The 23608-nt window shown below is 48.2% G+C and overlaps 1 protein-coding gene across 1 annotated transcript in view; it reads left to right on the top strand.

Moving 5' to 3' along the window:
- Positions 1-663: 663 nt before the first annotated feature.
- Positions 664-23608, top strand: part of LOC121438824 (one cut domain family member 2) — a 47128-nt gene continuing 24183 nt past the window's right edge. Inside the window, exon 1 of the mRNA XM_041639290.1 lies at positions 664-2040. Coding sequence (XP_041495224.1) covers positions 807-2040 — 1234 coding nt within the window. The 5' untranslated portion in view covers positions 664-806. The remainder of the gene's footprint in view (positions 2041-23608) is intronic.

Here is a 23608-nt window from a genome sequence, read left to right as displayed (position 1 = left end):
GCTAGCTCCCGGCGAGGGACTCTGGGGAAGTGGCTAGGTAGGAGACGCGCGTTTGTTTTGACCATACTACGAGCTTACAAGAGTGAAGAAAAGCTTTGAGGTGAGACTAAAGAAACCGAAGCAATCAACCCAAATCGCAGCTGCCAGAAAGAGGCATCTCTCACATAATCCCCCTTGGTCCTCGCACTCTTGCTTCTTTCTCTCTCCCTAGTACCCCCCTTCTTCTCCTTGACGCTTGGTTCCAGGAGCAGAAAAAATGGGGGGCGGGGGGAGCGAACCGAGCTGTCAGCCAAACCTGAAACGCTGGTCCCCGCCCCTTCCACATTCATTGGCAGCTTCTCCGAGAAGGTCTGCCTTCCGAGGTACCTACTACCGCGGATTGGTTTCTGTTGATGCTCATCGAGCACGGTCCCGCCCCGGGCCCGGGAGGATAGGTTGGCTGCTCCCGCAAGCGGCAGAGCCCTTCTGGACAGCTCCCGCTCACCCAAACAGAAGACGTCGGCGCCAGAGTGGGCTCGGACATGGCGAGGCAGCGCGCCCGCACAAGCAGCGGGGCCCGGTGATCCCTCCCTCCTTCCCTACCCCCTCCCCTCTCCCGCACGCACGCCCTGTCCGCCCCCACCCCACCCCCACCCCGGGCGCGCCCGCCCGCAGCCCGGGGCACACACCCGCACGCACGCCCCAGCACACACTCCCGCACTCCCACGCCCGCCCCCGAGACCAGTGGCCGAACCACGCCACGCGTGCCTAGCCAGCCCACCGGCAGCCCCCGCCGCTCCCACCGCCCCCGGGCCCCGATGGACTGAATGAAGGCTGCCTACACCGCCTATCGATGCCTCACCAAAGACCTAGAAGGCTGCGCCATGAACCCGGAGCTGACAATGGAAAGTCTGGGCACTTTGCACGGGCCGGTCGGCGGCGGCAGCGGCGGGGGCGGCGGCGGGGGCGGAGGGGGCGGGGGCGGGGGCCCGGGCCATGAACAGGAGCTGCTGGCCAGCCCCAGCCCCCACCACCCTGGCCGCGGCGGTGCTGGCTCGCTGCGTGGCCCGCCGCCGCCGCCGGCCGCGCATCAGGAGCTGGGCACCGCGGCAGCGGCGGCAGCCGCGGCGTCGCGTTCGGCCATGGTCACCAGTATGGCCTCGATCCTGGACGGCAGCGACTACCGGCCTGAGCTTTCCATCCCGCTGCACCACGCTATGAGTATGTCCTGCGACTCGTCCCCGCCAGGCATGGGCATGAGCAACACCTACACTACGCTGACTCCGCTCCAGCCGCTGCCACCCATCTCCACGGTGTCAGACAAGTTCCACCACCCGCACCCTCACCACCACCCTCACCACCACCATCACCACCACCATCACCATCAGCGTCTGTCGGGCAACGTCAGTGGCAGCTTCACCCTCATGCGCGACGAGCGCGGGCTTCCGTCCATGAACAATCTTTATAGCCCTTACAAGGAGATGCCTAGTATGAGCCAGAGTCTGTCTCCGCTGGCTGCCACCCCGCTGGGCAACGGACTGGGTGGCCTTCACAACGCTCAGCAGAGCCTGCCCAACTATGGTCCGCCGGGCCACGACAAAATGCTCAGCCCCAATTTCGACGCGCACCACACTGCCATGCTGACCCGCGGTGAGCAACACCTGTCCCGAGGCCTGGGCACTCCGCCTGCAGCCATGATGTCTCACCTCAATGGCTTGCACCACCCGGGCCATACTCAGTCCCATGGGCCAGTCCTGGCTCCTAGCCGCGAGCGGCCCCCTTCGTCCTCCTCGGGGTCGCAGGTGGCCACGTCGGGACAGCTAGAGGAGATCAACACCAAAGAGGTGGCCCAGCGTATCACCGCCGAGCTGAAGCGCTACAGCATCCCACAGGCTATCTTCGCACAGAGGGTTCTATGCCGGTCTCAGGGGACTCTCTCCGACCTGCTCCGGAATCCCAAACCCTGGAGTAAACTCAAATCTGGCAGGGAGACCTTCCGCAGGATGTGGAAGTGGCTGCAGGAGCCCGAGTTCCAGCGCATGTCTGCCTTACGCCTGGCAGGTAAGCTCAAAGGCATCGGTAGCCAGGCTGCTGGGAGAAACTGTACGTGCTCCAGGGGCTGGTCTGTGCGCGAGCTCTGGTCTTTAGCTATGCTCCCTTCTCTCCTATATACTTCCCCCTTTCTTCTCTTTCTTTTTCTTCCATTTTCACTTTCTCTTCTCCGCTTGTTTCTCTTCTCCCTTTTTTCTTCTCTTGCTTTCTCACTCATTGCCTCCGAGTTTCATTGCCCCCTCCCTTTCATTTGTCCTCTTATCAGTGTGCCAACCTTTCCCCTCCTACAGTGGGAGGCGGGATCGGGTCTCTTAGCGTCCTCTAGAAGTCCTGTTTTGTGGACTCAACGCGAATCAAGAATTGCCCTTAGCCCAAACCGGTGTACTTGAACTTTCTTAGGACAACACTCTTCTGTTTTCCAGGGTGCCTAGTCTCCTTATGTAGATGCTTTTGACTGTTAGGGAGTTTTGTTCCTTAGAAAGGGAAAAGAGTTCTTCACTCCCCTCCTACCCACCAAAGCAGGCAAACTTCTTTGGCCATTGGCAGGAGGTACACCCTTGCGGCTCCGGGAACTAACGGCCGGAACCTCTCTGAGGCTTTGGTGTTAGCCCAAGGACTTTATGACCCACTAAAAGAGCGGAGTCTGTCTGGCTCCGCTGTCACTGACTGTAGAAAAGAGGGTGCAAAGACGAAGGCTGGCGCGGCCGCATTCATCGCTTTAGGAAGAAGCACCAGAGTAAAGGGCTCCCTGCCTCACTAGCCTGCAGCCCTTGCTGGGCTACAAACTAGGGTTTGCTGAGGTTTGATAGTACTCCAAGATAGATTAAGCTCTTCGATAGAGGTGCCGAGAAATTAAGAAGCGAGTTAGTTAAGGTTTCTTGGCCGCAGCAGGCTGTAAGCTCCGCCTTTGCATTAAGCGGGCGCTGATTGTGCGCCTAGCGGCGGCGTGGCAAAGAAGGCGAGCAGCCGCGGCAGGGGACCGGTCAACTCGCGGGTTACATTGTTCTGGAGCGGGCACGGCTCTCTGTGCCTCCTCTAGCGGCCGAGAGGCGAGGTACAGCCCTCTATTGTTCTAGGAACACTGAAACCTCCGGTGTGGGCGGTGGGTGCAAGAGCAAAAGACGCAGCCTGGGCTGCGCAGGCTGACTCAGTTGCGGAGCTTTTGTGCACGCAGACCCCTTTCCGAGAGTGCCACCACCGTACTACCCCCAGGCCTGAACCGCCGACCCAGACGGGCTAGGTGTCCAGACCTCCCACTAATGAGGACATACAATACCCAGCTGCAAGCCTGACTGGGACCTCTCTGGAAAGACTTGGCGCTCTAGAACAATTAGTGTTCGTCTTAATTTGCGTAAAATCTCTATTGAGACTCGCGTGGTTCTGAATCGGGCGCTCACTGCTCACTAGCGCTCTGAATCTGTTAGCTCAGTTGTCCTCTCCGGTCCCCAGGACTTTCTTCCACCACCGAGACGGGCTTGTCCGGTGCATCTTAAGGTTGCCTAGCAGGACTAGGTCACTGCTCCGGAGGAGGAGGCGTTTCCGCCTACAGCCCCCGCCTTTGGCCACTGCTGGATTTTGTTCACTGTTCAGTAACCTTCCCTGCTAATCTAAAAGGGTAAAGAAAAATAAAAACAAGCAAACAGAGAAACAAACAAACAAAAAGATTTGTTCCAGAGAACTTCATTCAAAATCAGTGGACTTCGGCACTTTTGGAGTTCAAAGTCGTCTTTATCTTTTTTTTTTTCCTCCCTTGGTTTATTCTTTATCCTCTCCTACATTTTCTTTGGATTTGCTCCTGGCCCCTAGCAAAGGTAAAGCTGGAGGCCTGGCTACAGCTCTCAGTGTAGTAACGCTTTTGTTTTAGACTCCCCTCTCTCCAATACAGCAGGAGCTCTGAGGGGTCTCCAGCCTCGGCTGGCTTCCAGCGCTTGGGGATAGAAGGAACTTGGCAGCTGCTCTTTGGGGTACAGTAAAAGGCTGGAAAACAGCTGTTCTACTCTGGCCCATCTCGGAGCGCTGCCGCCCCCTCACGCCGGTCGGGCAAAGGACAAGGCTGTTGGAAAACGCTAGGTTCTGCCTGTGTACGTCTTGAAAGTTAAGCCTCGCCTTGCTATGAGTTTTTAGGATAGCGCGTGAGAAAGAGTGTGGTACCTGGGTCTTCTGCAGAGTTGCCTGGTGGTACCTGGAGGCAAGCTTTCCAGACCGTGGAGAGATTCTCGGCGGGGACGCCTAAGGGAGAAGTGCACTGAGGACCCGGCTTTGCTCAAACATTTAAATGTGAGTCTGTTTTATTACCCTAGGTGAAAAGGGACAAGAGCCTTCGCCTTTTTATCTTGCCGTTTTATCAGCAACTACAAGTGTGTGGAGTGGTTATTATTACATAGGAAGCCTTTCAGTACGGGGTCAGTAGATTGAGTCTCTTCTCTTCAGACACTGCGGCAAAAGCCAGGACAAGTAAATAGGTATTATGTGCTCAGGAGAGTAGGGAACAGAAGCACGGAGAGGAGAAAAGGGAGGCCTTTTGATTGTTATTGATCGATGGGAAACCCCGCTGGGAAGCAGCCGGGACCTAGGCCTTTGGGACCCGGGGTTAAGCAAGCCAGTGACTCCCCGGGATGGCCAACCCAGTCCAGAACCTACACGACCTGGAGCCACATCCGGCTGCCCATTCATATTCTCTTGTTCATTCATATAGTGTTCTCTCTCTCTCTCTCTCTCTCTCTCTCTCTCTTTCCCTCTCTCCCTTTCTCCCTCCCTCTCTCCTTTTATCATTTTGAGACCCATCTGAGGGTCTCTGAGTTTAAAACCTTTGGTTTGCCCACCATCTCCAAACTCTAGGTCAAGTATATCCAGTCACCTGGAAGATTGGGTCTTCCACCAATCTGCCCGGTCTCTCTGCTACCTGCATAGCCAAACCCATGTTGCTCTAGAGAGGATGCGGGAGGATGCTAGGGAAGCTCGGAGTGTCGGAGTGTCAGAGTGTCCCAACTTAGAAGTCTGAGAAAGGAACTCTGTGCGCCCTGGGTGGTGAGAATAGCAAGTGGTTGCCACTGGCCGAATAGGCTGGGAGTGGCCCAAGACGGGATCCCGCAGGGCGGTTCTTATTAAGTACTGGCCTGAGGACAAACTCACGCAGTTTTGAGCATACTTCCTAGGGCTTTGTTCCTCAAGGGCCTCGGCAAGCTAAGAAGGACCTCCAGGGTTCAGGGAAGAACCTGAGTCCATCGCCAGGTGGAGGAAAACCGAGATTTTAAAGATGAGGGGTTTGGGGTTTTTTTTTTTTTTTCTTCCAACGCAGGAAAACAATAGCATGGCTGTTGTTACTTTCATAACTCGGATTTCTGCCTCCTGGGAGGTAACCTCCGAGGTTGGCCCTCCCGGAGTCCGACTCTAGTGCCAACTGCGGGAAGACAGTGTGGCCTTCTCCAAGACACAGTCCCCAGACAGTCAGGATGGAGCCCACTCAGTTCAGGCGGTCTAAGGCCCTTAACCAGCCCGATGTCGTCGGACACACTTGATGCCCGCCTTAGTGGTTTGGACGGAGCGTTGATTGCTCCTGCCCAGACACACGTACCTGCGCGTCTCCAGTCGCGCGGTGAGGGTGTTTAGATGACGCAGGAGAGCATTTTTTGCTAAATTGAAGGGCTGGAAGAAGGCCTGAACCTTAGAGTTCCTTCTGTTCTCCACTCAGCCTTCCCCACCATCTTGTTTCTCCAACCGGGGGGCCAGACCGCCTCTCCGGAGGACTTAGTTCCGGGACCCGAGCCGGGAGGCCAAATCCTACACACGTCCGTGCAGAACAGACTGATCTGTTAGCCTGCTGGCTGATCGGATTAATAACTGCAAACCTCACTACCGGTGTCAGTGCTTCAAGTCCCTAGTCCCCAAAGAATGCCTTCCTAACTCAGATTGCGGTAGCCTGGAGCTTGCGGAGGAGGCGGGACACGAGGGAGCTGAGTGATTCCAAGTTTGAGACGTGTTTCACCCCGCAGGGAGCGGTGGATTAGAGGGGCTGCGCACTTCTTTTTATTCCAGGCTCTCCACCGTGTGGTTATGTCACTTTCTCAAACAAATGTGTATATGGAGGGAGATCGATGCTGATAATGTTTAGAAGATTAAAAGAGCATTAATGCTGGCAACAATAACGTAAACGTGTGGACCCAGATTTCATTGATCTGGAACCTGATCCGGCGCGTTTCCAGTAAGTCCGACGTCGGCGTGCTCTTCCCAGAAGAGCGCTCGCCAGTGCCCAGGATCCCTGGCGCTCCGGCCACGCCACTTCACCAGCTGGGGCCCGGTTCTCAGATCTGACCACAACTCCTCCCGTGAGCAGTCGCCGGAGCCAGCTCCATTCTCGCTAAGGTTTTCTTAGCCTTGTACGGGACTGCTGGACCCCCTTCCCCACCCCTGTGCGCGTCCTGTACACTCTCCGCACTCCTGGGTTCTCCCCGTCCTTGACCATCAAAGGGACCCTGGCTGGTTCGTGTTCTCTCTCTCTCTCTCTCTCTCTCTCTCTCTCTCTCTCTCTCTTCTCTCTCTCATCAAAACTGTTCGGGAAAGCCCCCCTTAATTTTGAAATTCGTTCTCGATTAAGTTTAGAAGGAATGTGTCTAAAGCTGCCTGGAACGTCGCATCTCGGTAACAAACGCCTGGGTTTCATTCCCCAAAATGGCCCGCTCTGCGGTGGACCAACTGGGTCAACCAGGGGAAGGATCTTGTCTTCTGTCTTGACTCTTGACTGTGGCCGGGATCTTAGGGCAAAGCTACTAGGAGAACACCCACCCTGCACTTTCCCACCTGACTCTGATGCCACAGGCCCATCCGGGGTGTGTGGGGGGAGAGGGGGCTTGGGAGGAGAGGGGCTTGCGCTGAGACAGACGTCCAATCTGCCAGATAAGAAAACTCTAGAACTTTTTCTTTCCGTCTACGGGGGGGGGGGGGGGGGGGGAGCTACGTTCTTAACCCCTTTCCTTGCTAAATGGTGGCTTGCTCTTTGAGAAGCATTGCTGTGGGTTTTCTAGGAGAGGGCAAGAGCTGTTTTAGTATATATATGTTAGTTCTGTATATATAGAGAACTAATATTTTCTTTCAAAGAGGTGTTTTCCTACTTTCTTCCAAAAGGGAGGAGGGGGAGAAGAGAGATAGAAATCTTGTGTTCTGCTTTGAAATGTGGGGAAAAGCAAGTGGTCATTTATCTTCCCACCAGTGACTTCTCTTAAAGCAAGGGAGCCCCCGCAGAGCACCCTAGTTTTGAAGATCACAAAGTACCCTATAGACTCCCTAAAAGCCATGTGGTCACCAGATTCCCCCAAAAGCATCGATGGTTTCCTTTTGGACTGGAAGGCAACTGGCCCACTGTCCCTCCAGGAGAGCTGGCGTGAGCCTTTGTTGAGTCAGAGTCTTGGTTTGTCCCCCCCCCCACCCTCCCACCCCATTTAGAATCTAAACAGCGGGATTCCGGATGAGAGGTGTAGGGTGAGGATTAAATTGATTGTTCCACATTCTCTTTGTTCCCATAATGTCTTATCAATCCCTCTATTCTTAAGTCAGGAATGGCCAGAGAGCCCAGAACCCAAGACTTACTTTCCAGGAATTTCTTTTATGGCCACCTCTCTCTGGCTTTTCTCTCTTTAAAAAGCCCACTTGCACAGGAGACCAGAGTGACTGAGGCGGAGAGCTCTTGGGAAGGAAGCACTGCTTCTGTCATGGCTAGTGGTGAGGGTTGTCAGAAAATATCTTTGCAAAAGGCGGTATCATTCTGGGGAATCCCTAGAGAAATGAAAACCTCATAGAAAAAGCAGAGTTTTAGTTTCTGGATTCTTACCAAAGGAAGAGAAACGAAGAGGGCATAAATAGAAATAATTATCTGGACAAATGGCCCTGGGGAAGAGGCCGGGATTGGAGTGCCTTGGAGTTCATACTTCATTTGCACACTCTCTGGGTGTGCACCCTTTGGGGGACACTTTTCTCCCCTACCAAGCTGAGGAATGCCATTTCCTACAGAGGAGTAACTCCCCTTCCTGGACTGAGTGCATCAAGAGAAGTCCTGGGCTGTCCTTTAGTCTGTCTGGGGCAGAGGAGCCAGGGCAGCTTCCTCCTGGTGAGAGACAAGACCAGGGTTCTTCAGTCCAACCTTCCCTTCAACCACCCTCAGTGCCTTTGAGGGAGATATTTCTCAATTATCGGCAAAATAGAGACTGTAAAGATCACACAGGGTGGTTGGAGTAGGGAAATAGGGGGCAGGGAAGTTGGCTTAGGTATCCCAGACTTGTGACTTCTGGTGGACAAGGTACAGAGGCAGAGATTATCTCACTCAGAAAGCAGGATTCCTAGAAGCTGTGGGCGCTTGTTATGAATAAAAATCCCTGTCCCAGAGGGCTGGCCAGGAGGCTCGGCATTCCTCCTTGGTGCCTCTGTTACCACGTGGGGATCCATTACTCTTTCTGTAAAAAGCAGACTGTGTTTGGGTTGGAAGCACACCTCCAGTGTAATTTAATCAGCATTGGACTTTGGCTCCTGTAATCAAATATACATATACTTTCTCCTGTAGGAAGAAAAATAATTTCTCAGTAACTGGTATTGACTTGAAATCATGTAATTTTTGGAAGGCACCACATTTTTAAAGGGAAAGGTAAAAATTAACCAAGAAAGAAACCACGATTTTCGTGGTTTGCCTGGCCATTACTGAGAAGACCCAGCTACCACCTAAGGAAGGGCAAAATGAGTGCTCACAGAGCTCAGATGTTTACCTCTCCAGCTGTAGATATGTTCAGTACAGCTCCTGTGCAGTTGGCCTCTTAGATCTGTAGATCTTAGATTGATAGGAAGCTAGATCACTGGCTCACCAGATCCCAGAATGTGGCTTTATATTGCCTATGCATTCTTAAAGGAACCTGCCTGTCTTGCATCTTTCTTGCTCCCCTCTTTGGGGAGGGCACAGGCAGTGGGATCTGAATGTGCAGTACACCAGTTGTTGTTTGGTGGCTATTACCAGCATATTCCCCATCCTTCCCTACAGCATCTCCCTGGGGCAGCTTGGTCTCCTCACCTCTAGGGTGAGGCCTTGGGCTTTGCCCAAGCTGAGTCTGTCAGGGAATCTGTTGTAAACACAGATCCATTGATTTGCATTTGTCAGAGAGTAAAGTTAAACCAGTGAAAAGAGAAGCCCTTACCCTTTTATGCAGGGCCAGGGAAACCTTTCATATTGATCCTATTGATCCAGCCTTTCCCTTTAAGGAAACCACATAGTTAAAGACCCTCGTTCAATAGATTTACCCTTCGTGCTTATGATATTCCTCTAAGTGTTCTCATCTAGGATAGCTGGGCATTAAGCCCACATTCCAAGCCAAACAAAAAAAATGAAAAGGGGAATGAAAGCGGAGGGAGGGGGTCAGGAGGCAGAATCGTGGGAAGTGAAATTAAATCAGACTGAAATGTATAGTGACACAGCTGGGGATGTTTTGATCATTCCGAGATGACATGCAGAGATAAAGATAAATTAGATGCATTTAGCATCTTTCTCCCCCAACCCACTTTGCCCACAAATGAAAATCAGTTTCTACGCATAAACTAGCAATATCTTTTCCTAATCTAGGGTGATCTCAACCAAACCACTAACTTGGCTCGTGTAAACTGGCTCGTGTAAAAGCACCATTGGTGCCACAATAATTATTTTGGTGTGTTTGTAGCAAATCAAGAATAGAGTTGTTCTTCCAAGTGCAATATCTTGAACTCCATATACGATCATGGATACCGAAACCACTTAAGAAGTAGGGGTTTTGAGCCATGTGCTCTGAGGGAAACAGTAGAAGCCAGTTTAAGAATAAAGTACAGGGTTTCATGGAGAGCACTCTAGACGAAATGGACGTTGCTGCATATGGCTCAGTGCTCTTCTTGCTTGCAGATACGAAAATGAAAATCCCTTCGTCCCTTGAACTATTGGCACAATCCCATTCTTTCTTTCCTGGCCCCTTTGTGTTCTGTAAGTAACTCCACTTGCGATATTTTTTAACATGGCACATGGATTATTCTCAATTGGCTACCTCTTGGGTTGTTTTTGGACATTCCTGTTTGTTTTATGTGATTGAAAAATATTAATGATTCCGTAGGTGAGCTAATGTATTTATCTGCCGAGGGAGTTCAAAGGGCAGAGTTCAGCTGTGGTTCAGATTAATTGAACAGGAAGTAGTGGGCTCGCTAGGCTGTGCTGAACAAGGGACTAGCCCCTTAAAATAGCACTCTTAACAAACACACAGTTTCACTGTCCTTATCCTGGAGCCTGACGTAAGAGGCTGGGGGGGGGGCGGTGACTTGCATTGCCTGTTTAAAAACCTAAAGCAAAGTGCAGCAACTGCAGCAAACCCCAAGTCCCCCTCCAGGAAGAAGAGTTTTCTCATTGGCTAATTGCTTTATTGGTTGCCTGACCTGCAGAGCAGCTGCAGGGGCCTGGATGGAGGCTTAGACCTTGGAATAATGTGATCCATTAGAACAGGGAAAGTCATTTTTTTGTTTATTCAATTGGAGCTCCCTGGAAGGTGCCATTAACCCCATCCCAAATGTGTGTGCGCTGCAAAAGCCAGAGGTCACCCTGGTCATCTACTGGTGGAGCCAGCCTCTGCCTCCTGGCCAAGGGAGAGGGCGGGCATCTTGCTGGCACTGCCTGCCTTGGAGTTTGCTGTCGTCTTTTGGGTCTGTCTAGGGTTTGACCAAAGCTAGCAGATTCACCACTTGTTTACATTTCTCAACTGCTGAATCATGTTCTTGCTGATTAAACAGTTTTGATCTGCTCCCCGGCGTGCCTGCGCATGCGTGAGTGAGCGAGCACACACACACACACACACACACACACACACACACACAGACACCCTCCTCCCCCAACTAACCCTCTCTGTTCTATTTATGTTTCCTCCATTACTGTGCCTTACAGTAAATAGAATTGTGCACACGATGCTTTTAGCAGAAACATAGTATGGATACGTTACTCGGATCCAGCGGACGACGGTATGGACTGGAGCAGGCGCAGAGTTAAGACTTGCCACACAGACAGTAGTAACTACAGCTTCCTCTGCTAGAAGTCTCTTATCAGCAGTGTGCTTTACGGCACCTCACCCAAGCTCATTCCTCACCTTCCACGCTGCTGCCTGTTGCAAACACTGTTTTTCTAGATATATCATAAGGGCGTCTCTGCGTGCTCATTTGAGCATCCATCCTCTTCTTCTAATTCATTGCCAAGGCAAAGCCAATGAACAGTTCTGCCTGGAGTGAGGTCTCGTCCCACGGAGCTGTTGAGGTAACACTATCCTGCTAAGTTGGGTCGTGTTTGAGGTGGAGTGGGCAGAGAAAACAAGAAATGTGTGTGGGACCAAAGAGAAGTGATTACCTGTGGAAGGAGAATGACACCCTTGATGGCACCAGGGAAGGCCATGCCTAATGTGCAAAGGTAAATAAAGTGCTGTAAAAGAGAGAAGGGGGTGTGGAGAGAGCCAGGAAAAGTACATACCTGAGCTAGTGAGGTAGACTTGAGGCCTAAGGGTGGAGCTGGCTGTAGCTCCAAAGTCTCCTCAAGTCCACCCCAGCCAGGAACCTCACCCCACCCTACCCAGTGCCCCTGGGTGGGTTGCAGACTCTCGCCTAAAGAGCTTCAGCACCACGAACAGCGCCAGCTATCAGCCCTCCAGTGGCTGTGCCTGGTGGCCGGACCCCCAGCCTAGACCACAGAGTGTTCTGGCATGAAGTTTGAGCAGAAACGTAGCTCCAGCCCTGGATATTTTCGTGCCCAGAGCAAAAAACTAGGGCCTCAGGTTTTCCTCATGCGGACAATTTTTGGGTGAGAAGATGCTTGAAAAACCAAACAAGAAAAGCTCACCTAAGGGGAAGAGCAGGGCATCTGTGCAAGGAGACAGGGTAAAGGTTGTCTGGATGTGGCTTTTTCTCTTTCCTTGTGATTTTCAAAGTCACCGATTGACACTCTCAACATGGTTTTTAAGATGTAGGGTCCCTTTTAAGCTCTACTGCCTAGTCGCCCTTTCCCCCAGGTATGGTGTGGCTCTCCACCTGCGTGCTTCTGGTTTTTGAAAACACAAGTCTCGTCATAATTAGCAGTATTCTTACAGAAAAATCAACAGTGACGTTTCAGAGAGACCCAATTACGAGACACTAACTCATATAAATCTAGGGTCCAAGCTTAGCTGCTCAAATGTCACTGGTGACTCAAATGTCATTGGTTATGGGGCTGTTTAAGAAGATATTTACTACCAGGTTTTCACATGGAAAGAACCTAGAGCCAAGACATTGAGGCTGCCTGGCGGAGGGTGAGAACTGACCTAGGCACTGACTGCAGATTCTGGCAGGCCTGCTACTCAGCAGGTGAGTTCCCTTGGTCACATAATTTGCATCTTCATTGGGTTTTAGGAAAATATCCCTTGACTTCCCCAAACTAATTAACATGCAAAGCCTCCTTTTGCTTGCTTTCAAGGGACTGCAGTTTTGGCCTAATCTATTACTAAGTGACTGTTGGGGAGGCAGAGCCTAGGGACAGAGGAGTGACTCCTTAACAAGAAGGCCAAGGGCAAAAATGCATGAAGCTCTTTTCTACTAGCAATCCATTTTGAAATTTAGGCGGTTCCTTATGAAGATAACTGATGATCATCTAAAATCCAGTTCTGAGTGCATTCAGATAGCTCTGATGAAGGTAGTTTCTTCAATTCGTAATTGGGTCTCTCAATTTTCAGACATTCGTTTCTAAGCAGCTGTTGGGTTATGCTTTTAAAATCTTTTCTAGTGAACACCAACAGTGTTCATGGCCCCCTTGGTCTCGGTCTCTGTCTCTGTCTCTGTCTCTGTCTCTCTCTCTCTCTCTCTCTCTCTCTCTCTCTCTGTCTGTCTCTCGTATTAACACTGCAACATGTGGTACTGGATTTTGTGAACTTTTTTTTTGTGGTCTTTGTGGTGAACTCAGTATGGCTTTTAAAAATACTTTGACAAGAAGCACGTAGTAGGGCCTTTTTTGTAGTCTCTGACTCTAAACATTAAAAGACATGTGGGATTAAATAGCTTCATATTCTTTCCAAATCAATGGCAGAGACCCCTAACTCTAAAATATACAGGAAATTTTTTTTCATGGATCCACTTGCCTCCTACTGTGTACCAAAGTTCACCTCAAGTCACATTCAAGGTACAAGAGCAGTTTGTTATTTCCCCTCAGTGCCGTACCCCTGGTCCTTTCCTTATCTTGCTGAAGGGAGAAGTGGTCTGGTATGGAAGGCTAAATCCGCTGACTGGCTCTCCTCTCCTCAGGACCCCGCCCTTCCTTTACCTCTCTCTTTCAATTGGCTTCATTACGTCAGCGTTTTCCGGCCCCTCACTTCTGTCTACTTTTTAAAATGTGCCCCACCCATCCCACCTCCATTTCTGTAAAGAGTTATAGCTCTGTGTGTCTCTTGCCTCTGTGGTTGGCCTCAGCGCTAGGCAGTCTGGTCCCAGTGACTCCTAAATCCCAAACCTGCTCCTGCTTATCCCACCACTGTCTTTGTATCTAAGTTCACATCTCAGTTTAATATATGTGTGTGTGTGTGTGTGTGTGTGTGTGTGTGTGTGTGTGTGTGTGTTATATACATTAAATATCTTATTATTATTACCTGGTCTCTGCAGTTGAAACTGTTGGCCACCCTCATCCCCACACTTTTTTCCCACTGATTTCTAACATGTTATTCTCCCTCTCTTTCCCTCCCTCTTCCCCCTTTCTCCTACTTTATCTGGGTACACCTCCCCAGCCTCTTCTCTAGCCTCCCTCGAGTGTGGTTCTTTTCCCTAAGCTGTTTGATTTTTTTTTCATTTATCATACTCAAAATTGAGGATCTTTCTTTTTAATATTTTCATTTGAATTTTATCTTAAAGAACACAAAATAATGAGTTTCATTTATCATTTTTGTAAATGTATGTCATTACATTTTGTTCTTATTCCTCTCCTCACTGTAGTCCCTTCCTCCCTCCCTGGCTCTCACAGGCTCTCTTCCTTCCTCCCAAACAGCCCCTTTCCCATGAGGTATGAAAAGCTGGGATTGGGTGGTCTGGGCTCTCAGGTGGAGAAACCATAGCAGCCCGGAAGCTCAGAGTGTTTATTACATAGAATTGAACATGAAGGCAGGGTTGTTACACAGCTGAACTAGGAGGTGGGGTTTATAGTGTGCAGGTGGATCAAGGAGACAGGTTTAGCTAATCTTAGTACGAGCAGTCTCTACATAGAACAGTCTTTGGGCTGTAAATATCCAGGAGAAAGCTATGGTGGACATTTTCTGCACACATTATCCACATCCACACATGGACTTCCTACAGTCCTATGTTCAGTGTTTTGGGGGAAACTCCACAGTAATTTCTGCACGGTCTTGACCATTTGTGCTTCCGTCAGCTGTAAGGGTTCCTGGTCCCCTGTTGCCTCTCTGATGTTTGCCACCATGGTGTTTCCTTCATGAGAGCCATTCTGGGGTGAAATGGAACCACAATACAGTTTTAATTTGTATTTCCCTGATGGCTAAGGATATTGAACACTTTTCAAATATTAATTGGCCATTTGTGTATCTTCACCCTGGAAGATCTTATCGATGTGGTCAACATCTCCCTATACTGAGGACCTCGGGACTCTCTCCAACTCTGGTATCTCTCCCTTCCTCTCAAGCTCCAGGAACCCGTTTCCATCTGTGTTAGGACATCTTTGCCTAAATGGCCTCAAGCACAATTTATCTTAGAGTAAACCCATTTACTTATCCATCAGCATGACTCAACGGTCACCACATTGGAGACTTTTTGTTCAATCTTTGAATAATGATACCAAAAGCTTATACACTTATAAGCTTTTAATTCAGAAGTCAGAATGTCAACACAGGTGGTTTTTTATTTTCTTTTTTTTAAAAAGATTTATTTATTTATTAAGCAGACAATGTACTTCTGGTAAGGAAGGCACCAGGTCTCATTACAGATGGTTGTGAGCCACCATGTGGTTGCTGGGAATTGAACGCGGGACCTCTGGAATCTGGAAAAGCAGCCAGTGCTCTTACCCTCTGAGCCATCTCTCCAGCCCCCATTTTTATTTTTTTTTCTTTTTCTTCTTTTCCCATCAGTCAGTCATAAATTAGTCATGTGGGTTACAACATTTAAATATGCATGTCTGTTGCTCACTTCTGATAATGGCCCGATATTCATCAGTGACCTCTGACTAGTTTATCACCAGTGTTACTTTCTGTCGTCCATGTTCCAGGATTAAATTAGAGTGATTTTTCTGGAATCTAAATCTGACCCCATCATTATCAGTCTTCATAGCTTGAAACATGTTCCAGGTCCCTGAGTGGAACACACTGTCCCTGTGTGTTCTGACCTGCATGTTCTGACCTGTGTGTGTGTTCTGACCTGTGTGTCCTGACCTGTGTCTTCTGACCTCTGTGTGTGTTCTGACCTGTGTGTTCTGACCTGTGTGTGTGTTCTAACCTGTGTGTTCTAACCTGTGTGTCCTGACCTGCGTGTCCTGACCTGTGTGTCCTGACCTGTGTCTTCTGACCTGTGTGTTCTGACCTCTGTGTGTGTTCTGACCTGTGTGTCCTGACCTGTGTCTTCTGACCTGTGTGTGTGTTCTGACCTGTGTATTCTGACTTGAGTGTTCTGACCTGTGTGTTCTAACCTGTGTGTTCTGACCTGTGTGTCCTGTGTGTTCTGACCTGTGTCTTCTGACCTGTGTGTGTGTTCTGACCTGTGTGTTCTGACCTGCCATCAGCTTCTCCCACATCCCCACACACTCACTCTGGGTTAGACACAAACCACAAACTGCCCTTCCTGGAGCTCCTCAAACATCAGACCAATATTTTGGCCCAGAGTTTTCCCCCCTTTACTTAACCAATTGAAGTCTTGGCTCTAAGGAATTTTTCCCTGGTCTCCTGAACTGGGATATCTGTGAGCTGCTCTTCCTGGTACATTTAGGATACAGAAAAGGGCACCTGTTCACTTGACGATGTGACCCTATTTGATTAAGTTCAAGAGAACAGAGATTAGGTACAACATCCACTAGGTCAGTAAGTATTTGTGAATAAATTTAGAAATACTTTATAGGATACTACTTCTGCCCGTCATAGATTCCCTCCCCAAGTTATTACACAATATTCTAGGAAAAACGTAACCAGAATTGTCCCATCTAGAAGTATTGAGTAGTTCTCATTCTCAACTTCTTATCAATATCATTTCCCTCCAAAGCTCACATACTAATTTGAGGATTTATTTTAAAGGGGGTCATAGCGTGGAGTCTTAGTCGGGCTTCAGATTGGAACAGTGAGACAAGGAGAATACAATAACAGGCACTCCAAAGGGAGCCCGCTTTCCCATGCCTCGCTCCCCCAGGTAGCCAGCGCCAGGCAGACAGCTCTGCTTCCTTTCACGTGTTGTCCTGTTTATCATGCCCATGTGTTTGTTTGCATATCTGCTTCCCTGGAATGCATCACCCCTTCTTCATCCTCCCTTGCCTCCTGCACTTACCCTAATGAAATCATTCCAGCTGAATTGACCTATTCTTTCCCCTCGAGTCCCTGAACGTCTGGATACAGTCATCTGCCCCAGAATGCACAATATAACTTCTTGGCTGATCTGACAATTCTCTTTAGCTATTTTCTCCCCGTGGCTCCCCTCTCTGTGGCTTTAGGGAGAAGGCTATATCCTTGTTACCCGTGGTTGCTGTCTGTGGTTTCTCGAATCACTCTGGACTATAAAATCTATTCCCTGCTGTCATCCTGAGAGTAGGTTGTATATGTTTGCATATGTCTACCGTTGTTTGTTTTCTTTTGTGTTACTGGGTATTGAACCCATGGCCTTATGCATGCTAGGCAAGCACTCTACAACTGAGCTCTGGTTCCAACCCTTTCCTCTTCCTAGCAGCTCTTTTAAAATGCGCCTTCTTTTCTAGAAGCGGTAAGGTCTCAGATAGACACGTCTGCTTACATAATTAAAAGTAGGTGTCAGTGTTATCCCACAGTCTGATGAGGGTAAAACAGTGCTTACAGTGGCTTGGTTGCTACCAAAGAGTGATCCTGCCTCAATACCAAGCGGAAATGCAATGCCGCACACCTTAGAGGAGCAGAGCCAGCAGCCTGCTTAGCAAATCAGAGAGACTAATTTGTAAAACATTTTAATTATTGGTAACCTAAATTTATATTTAAATGATCATAACTTGATATACTGCAAATTCTTAGACTGTTGTTGCCTTAGTTTGCTGAAAACAACAAAGCCAGAGGTCACAATTTTCTATTTATAAACTTAACCTCATTTTTATTTTTATTATGTATTGACAAGCAAATACATAAATAAGGCCACAGGATAGCTTTGGAACTCGGCAGTTCAACATTTCTAGGATGAATGTAGTTTTGCCGGCACAGTGCTGGGCCAGATAATTAAGACTGGGAGAAAATTAACCATATATACATACATGGTTAAATATTGGAGATAGTATCTGGCCTGGAAGTCACAGAGACCTGCCTGCCTCTGCCTCCCAAATGCTGGTGTGAAAGGCATGAGCCACCATGTCCAGCAGCTTCCCCGTCTGCTATCCCTGAATTTTAAAGATTTAAGTGCATATACTGTATTTACAATATCTATAAGTTGTAGGGTAGGATTTCCTCTTCACTTTAGTAAGAAATAGTGAAACCATTTATTTGCCATATCATCCTGTGTGGACGCAACACATTGTACTGCGATGCTTTCCCTTTTGAGTTGTACTCCAACAGCTCTGCATTGTAAGCATAAGAGACTACAGAGAGCAAGAGCAGAGCTGAAAGAATTACCGAAATTCAGACTTTTTAAGGCTGTTGGGTGTCATTTCATTTTTCCAGACAGGATTTCTTTGTGCAGCCCTGACAGCCCTGGAACTCACTCTACATGAGCTCACCTCAAACTCAAAGATCTGCCTGCCTCTGCCTACAGAGTGCCTTGTCTTATTTTTTGATTCTTGACATCGGATGCATCACTGTGCTGCCTGATAGTTGGGTGTGTAAGATTAAGAGCCTGTCAGTTGGGTGACTGGCACAGCCAAGTCAAACTCCCTTTAATCATAAGGCTGAGAGATGACAGGCTTGAGCAGAAAAGGAGGCAGTTCTGAGGCCACCGTGAAGGGCCTTAGACTCCCACCTGCAGGTATGTCAATGGTCTCCTCTTTGGTTGGGCACCAGGGTCAGAATACACAGCATCATATCCTTCCTTTGTTCTCTTGCCTCAGCCTTTTGTCTGCCAAAGAGCTGGAAGGACCAGGAGGAGCTGGCAATGCTGGCTGGGCTCACCACCCCTTCTCAGGAAGTTCTCTATCAAAAGCCTCAGAGTGAGGTTTCGAGAGGTAGATTCTGGAAAGCCCCTTAAAAGTCATCATGGGAAGTGGTAGGTAGGTACGTTGGAGGATGAAGGAAGGCAAATCCTCGTTACAGATAAGTTGGCTTTTCCACCTTAAGCCATGCCAGCTCAGGAGCTCTCTTTAGATTTCTGGAAATCCTGAGGGTATGAACGTACAAACATCCCTCTTCTAGTTGTGGGGAGGAGCCTCAACTGAGACACCTTCTCTCCCAGGCTGCTCCAAAGGGGTTAAAGGAGCAAACTCTCTTCCTCCCCTCCCCTTTCTTTCTCCTTCTCCTCTATTTCTTCCAACCCCCTTGCTGATCTTTTAAGAAAAATCATGTCACACACACACACACACACACACACACACACACACACACTCCATGATGTAGGTGAAGATCAGAGGACAACTTATGGAATTTGGTTCACTATTTTCTACCATGTGGTCTCAGGGCCATCTTGCTAAACCGTACCTTGGCTGCTCGGAGAGAAACAGTAAGAACTACAAGGCACATAATAATGTAATGAGTGATCTTTGTGTTTGGAATCATACAGGCTCAGGTACATATAACTTTACCTTTGTATAATTTTAATTCAGTCTCCCGGAACCTCAGTTTTCTCCCTTATGAAACAGGAGTAGTATGTTCATCTTAGAGAGCACATGCAGGTATTAGACATGATCCATGTAAAGTAACTGTCAGGTAGCAGACGGATGTATCTCCATGGTTTTTTCACAGAATCCCCTGCCTAGCGTAATGACCCAAGAGGCAAGATGCCTTTGGGTGTTGAGGGGTAAGAAAGCATATGAAGTACGTATGTTACTGAAGGTCTGTTATATTAAATCTATGTAACACATCACCTCCAGACTCATGGGACCCAACAATTAATACTTATTTCTCATGTATCTGCAGGAACCAGCTAATATAGGGTGGTCACAGATGGCTTTGCCCGTGCTCTGTAATGGTAGAGCAATAACCATCTCTGTCATCCCATCAATGAGAGCAAGTCACATGACTGAGCCCATTACTCGGTTCTATGTCTATGGCAAGAGTACAGAAGGGTACAGAAGAAAGTGAAATTGAAACTTTCAAATTTGTCTAGGTACTCTACCTCATGACACAGATTTCTCAGAGGAAGATGCTCTCCTAGTGGAGTATGGATATTAAGGAATGTCTACTAGAATAGCTTTAATGCTGGCAGTGAAGAGAAGGTAAATGTGGAAACAAAGGTATTTGATATTCATAAGGAAAGCTGCTGTGTCGATGTAGGACATTCACGACCTTCCCTACTAGATCACAGCAACCAGAGACCCCAAGATTTGCCCTGCCTTCTTTTCTCCTCAGCCTGCTACAGTGCCTAAGGCACAATTAGTCAACACTCGGGAAATAAGCGTGGCTAAATAACCCCAAGGTCACACAGCTACAGTGTGCTCTGGGTGTGGGTGGGATTAGAGTTTCTTTCCAGGAATTACTAGTGGATTTCATATTGTTGGATATGTGCTTTGCAGATGTTTATTTGGGGAGTTAGATTGTGGTTATATCTGTGTTTTGTGAAAAAAAATTCAAAGAAGCAGATGCTGTGTAAAGTTTTGCAATGACTATAGAAACCGTTTGGAGGCAGTATCCAAAAGGCGTTCTTGTTTATAACTCTATTCCGCGTCTCAAATTTTGTTTTGTTTTGAAGCCTCAGGTTCTACTTCTGGATCATGCCTTTTTTTTAATGGAAAGCAGCATTTAAAAAAAGAAAACAAAACACTTGAGTGTTTTGTCATGATTCTCCATGCAGGTGTTAAGGGATGTCTTCCATTAGGAAGCATGCCCCCAGATAACGTTCATTTGCATTTTCTTCTCTGCTTGTCTCTTAATGGTCTGGTACACAGAGGGCTACTTGAGCTGATTTATATGGATGTCAGCCGCTCTCATTTGTGCATACTTAATTCAAAGAGGTGATCCCATTGATTTCCAAGCCCTGTATTCCAGGACATGGTACCGGCGTAGATCTTTCAGCTGCTCTAACTACGTTGTCTAAAAAAGGAAACCACTTTCACCTTCTAGAAGTAATTTTGATGGGCATCTCACCGTGCTCTAAAGTACTCGCATAATTAAATTCTCTTTACTGCGACTTTAAAATTAAATTGGCAAGCATTTTTTGAGTTCCACTGGGTAAATAACTTCATTCTGCATGCAGAGGAAATGGCACCTATAGCTTGATACACAGTTCCCCTTTCCCAGGTGTCCTTGTTTGCTTCTCTTTTGCTGTGATAAACACCATGTCTAAAAGCATCTGGAGAAGGGAAGGGTTTATTTGGCTTCCAGGTTATAATCCATCATCAGAAAAAAAGCCAGGGCAGGTGCTCAAGGCTCGGGAACCCAGAGGCAGGAACTGAAGAGGAGATCACAAAGGAGCACCGTTTACTGACTTGCTCAGATATCTTTTTTATGTAGCCCAGGCACCTGATCCTGCCCACAGTGGCCTTATGTCAATCAGCAGTTAAGAAACTACTCAGAGGTCAGCTCGTAAGGCAGTTCCTCAATTGAGATTCCTTATTCTCTGGTACGTCTAGGTTTGTGTCGTCAAAACCTAACCAGCACACCATGGGCGTGAAGAGGCATCACCCTCAGTAGGCAAGTGTTGCCTCATTGTATTAAGCTTGCTTACCACAGAATTCCATAATCTTTGTGTTTTGTGCCTACTCGGTGCTTAGTGTTGAGAATACAATTTGTAACCTCCTCCCCCGAGGAACTCCCATTTAGTACATACAAGTTATGTGAATCCCAATGTCCCCCATCTTTGGGAAGGAGACACAGGAGTAGCCTCGTCTCTGGCCTGGTCTGCTGCCAAGAACAGGTAGCATGCTTCTTTTGTCCTGGAGATAACTGTTCCATCAATCCCCTTTAGTGTCAGAAATGTAACTGGAAAGCTGGCATTCCTTAAGCACGGGATTAATACTCTGAAAACAGTCCCAAAGAGGTGCACTGTTTCTTTCCCTTTGGACACTTTAGAATTCATTAGACTAATCAGTCTTACAGACTCTTCAAGACTTATTTTATTTATCTCTGGGCTTAGATAAGGTACCTTAGTGACTTCATGTATGTAGGTGCTTAAAACTGTGTAGCACATGGTTGCTAATTGCTAATACAAATAATATTCATTGCTAACCTTGTTATAGCTTCTCTGAATATGAGCAAGAGACTGCCTCAGTGTGTGTGTGTGTGTGCGTGTGTGTGTGTGTGTGTGCCTGTGTCTGTGTGTATGTTGTTTGGCATTGTCGCTGAGAACATGAGCATGGAAGTCACTTGCAGTTTCTCAGTCACCATTACGAGCCCAGTAGCCCCAGGCACATCTCCCCCCCCCCCCCCCACAGACCTAGGAGATTTTGGTACCCACTTGAGCTGGTATGCAGATTGAAAGAGGAAGTGTGAGGATGCTCCATGCTGGCACAGCCACCTCGGATGACCTTAGTGAAGACATCTACTTGTCACACCTGGACACATCTGTTCTCCTGAGTGATCCTAGTGTCACCTTCAGTGGTAACATTAAAGATGGATGAGAGCTGGACATTGCCCCCACTGAATCCACTCTTTGTGTTCCCAGTGGCCCTTCAGCACATTATTTTACAGTTATAGCCTTTGGCTAAGTTGGTGCTTTGAGCCCAGAAGTTAAATGTGCGCACAGTGGGTCCAGCTGAATCCTACTGCATCATGCTGGGAAGAATTAAGTCCATTTTGCAAGTTATTCCGCCACAATGTTCTCTGCCTGACGTATAGTAATTGCTACTGAGACAACGAGGCTCGGTTCATCCTTGTGAATAATAGTTCCAGTGTGGGAAGTGGGGTCGCAATAGAGAGTCATTTTCATCAACACCAAGGGGGTCCTGGGGCTACTGGTGCTTGGGAAAGCGACTCCCTCTTTCACATCCTTGCTGGTTTCAATGTGCCCAGACTCTGCCCTTATGCTACCATGCTGGCCAAAACCCATTTCAACTGTCTCTGAAGGGTTCCTGTTTGGTCTCACACTAGCGTGTTTGTTTCCACGTCCACAAACCTCAACAAGAAAAAAAAATAGCCGTTGCTTTTCTTTTTGAAGCAACAACTAATTTGCTTGCGTAAGATCTTGAAATCATAGCCTCTGAGTTGTCAATGTTCCCAGTCTGTGTAAACAATCTCCAGAATCCCTGCCTGACCCCAAATTACTCTGGAGCATTAATTGTCCTGGTGGTTTCGTGGCCACATTATTTCATATTCATTAGTGTTTTCATGAAAAATTACAACACTAATTAGAGCAGCTTCCAGTTAATTCACTTGGTGATTCATTACCTCTCTCCTCTCTTGGTGTTCTGCATGTGGTCATCCTGGAGAAAGCATCCGAGGGGTAATTACAGTTGTATTCCCTGAGGGAGCGCCTAATGCCATTAGTTCTGATCCACCTGCACAGCCCAGCAGCTCTGATGCAGTCTGGGTGCAGCTGCACCCTGCTCCATGCCCTGTGGATGTCCAGGGAGAGAGAAGGAAGAAGGGAAGCTCCCAGTGAAGACCGGTGATTAAGGAGGGATCCAGGACAGCAGAGGGGAGCAGAGCCTCAAAGGGAAGCGAGGGAGCTTAGGCATATGAACATCCCTATGGTGCCTTCTGCAGTCTGGAGTAAGGACAGGGTGGTGGGCATCCGTGCTTTGAATTTAGCATGCAAATGACCAGGCTAGACTTTTCCTTCTCAAAGTTCTGGTGTCTTGTTCATCTAGTAAGAAGTTCCGAGGACCTACTAGCATGGATGCTATAAAAAAAAAAAAGTAGGAAATAACTGTTGGGAAGGATGTGGAGAAACTGGAAGCTTATGCATCACCAGTAAGAGTGGAAAATTCTGAAGCTGCGGTGGAAACAGAATGATAGCTCAAATTAATGCTTTGCTTGGAAAGGCCACCTTAGATCCATACTGTAAAAGAAAAGAAAACAGGGTCTCAGGGAATGTGTGCATATGCACTCATGTTTATTACAAGAAGGGGAACTTGAGCATTCATCCACGTATGAAGGGGCAAACAACATGCAGTACATATGTGTCTATATTGGTCTTTACTCAATCTTCAAAAGGAAGGAAATTCCGCCAGGCCTACTGGCACATGCCAATAATTCCAGGACTCAGAAAGCTGAGGTAGGGGATTGTGGCTTAGAGACCAGTCTGGGTTACAGAACAAGAGCCTGTCTGAAAAAAAAAGAAGAAATTCTGATTC

This window comes from Microtus oregoni, unplaced genomic scaffold (genome assembly GCF_018167655.1).
Source record: "Microtus oregoni isolate MIOR12 unplaced genomic scaffold, Mior012 000057F_ref0000458, whole genome shotgun sequence".
In the NCBI taxonomy this organism is placed as follows: Eukaryota; Metazoa; Chordata; class Mammalia; order Rodentia; family Cricetidae; genus Microtus; species Microtus oregoni.
Note: the sequence above shows the minus strand (reverse complement) of the source record. Positions and strands in the feature narration are given on the sequence as shown.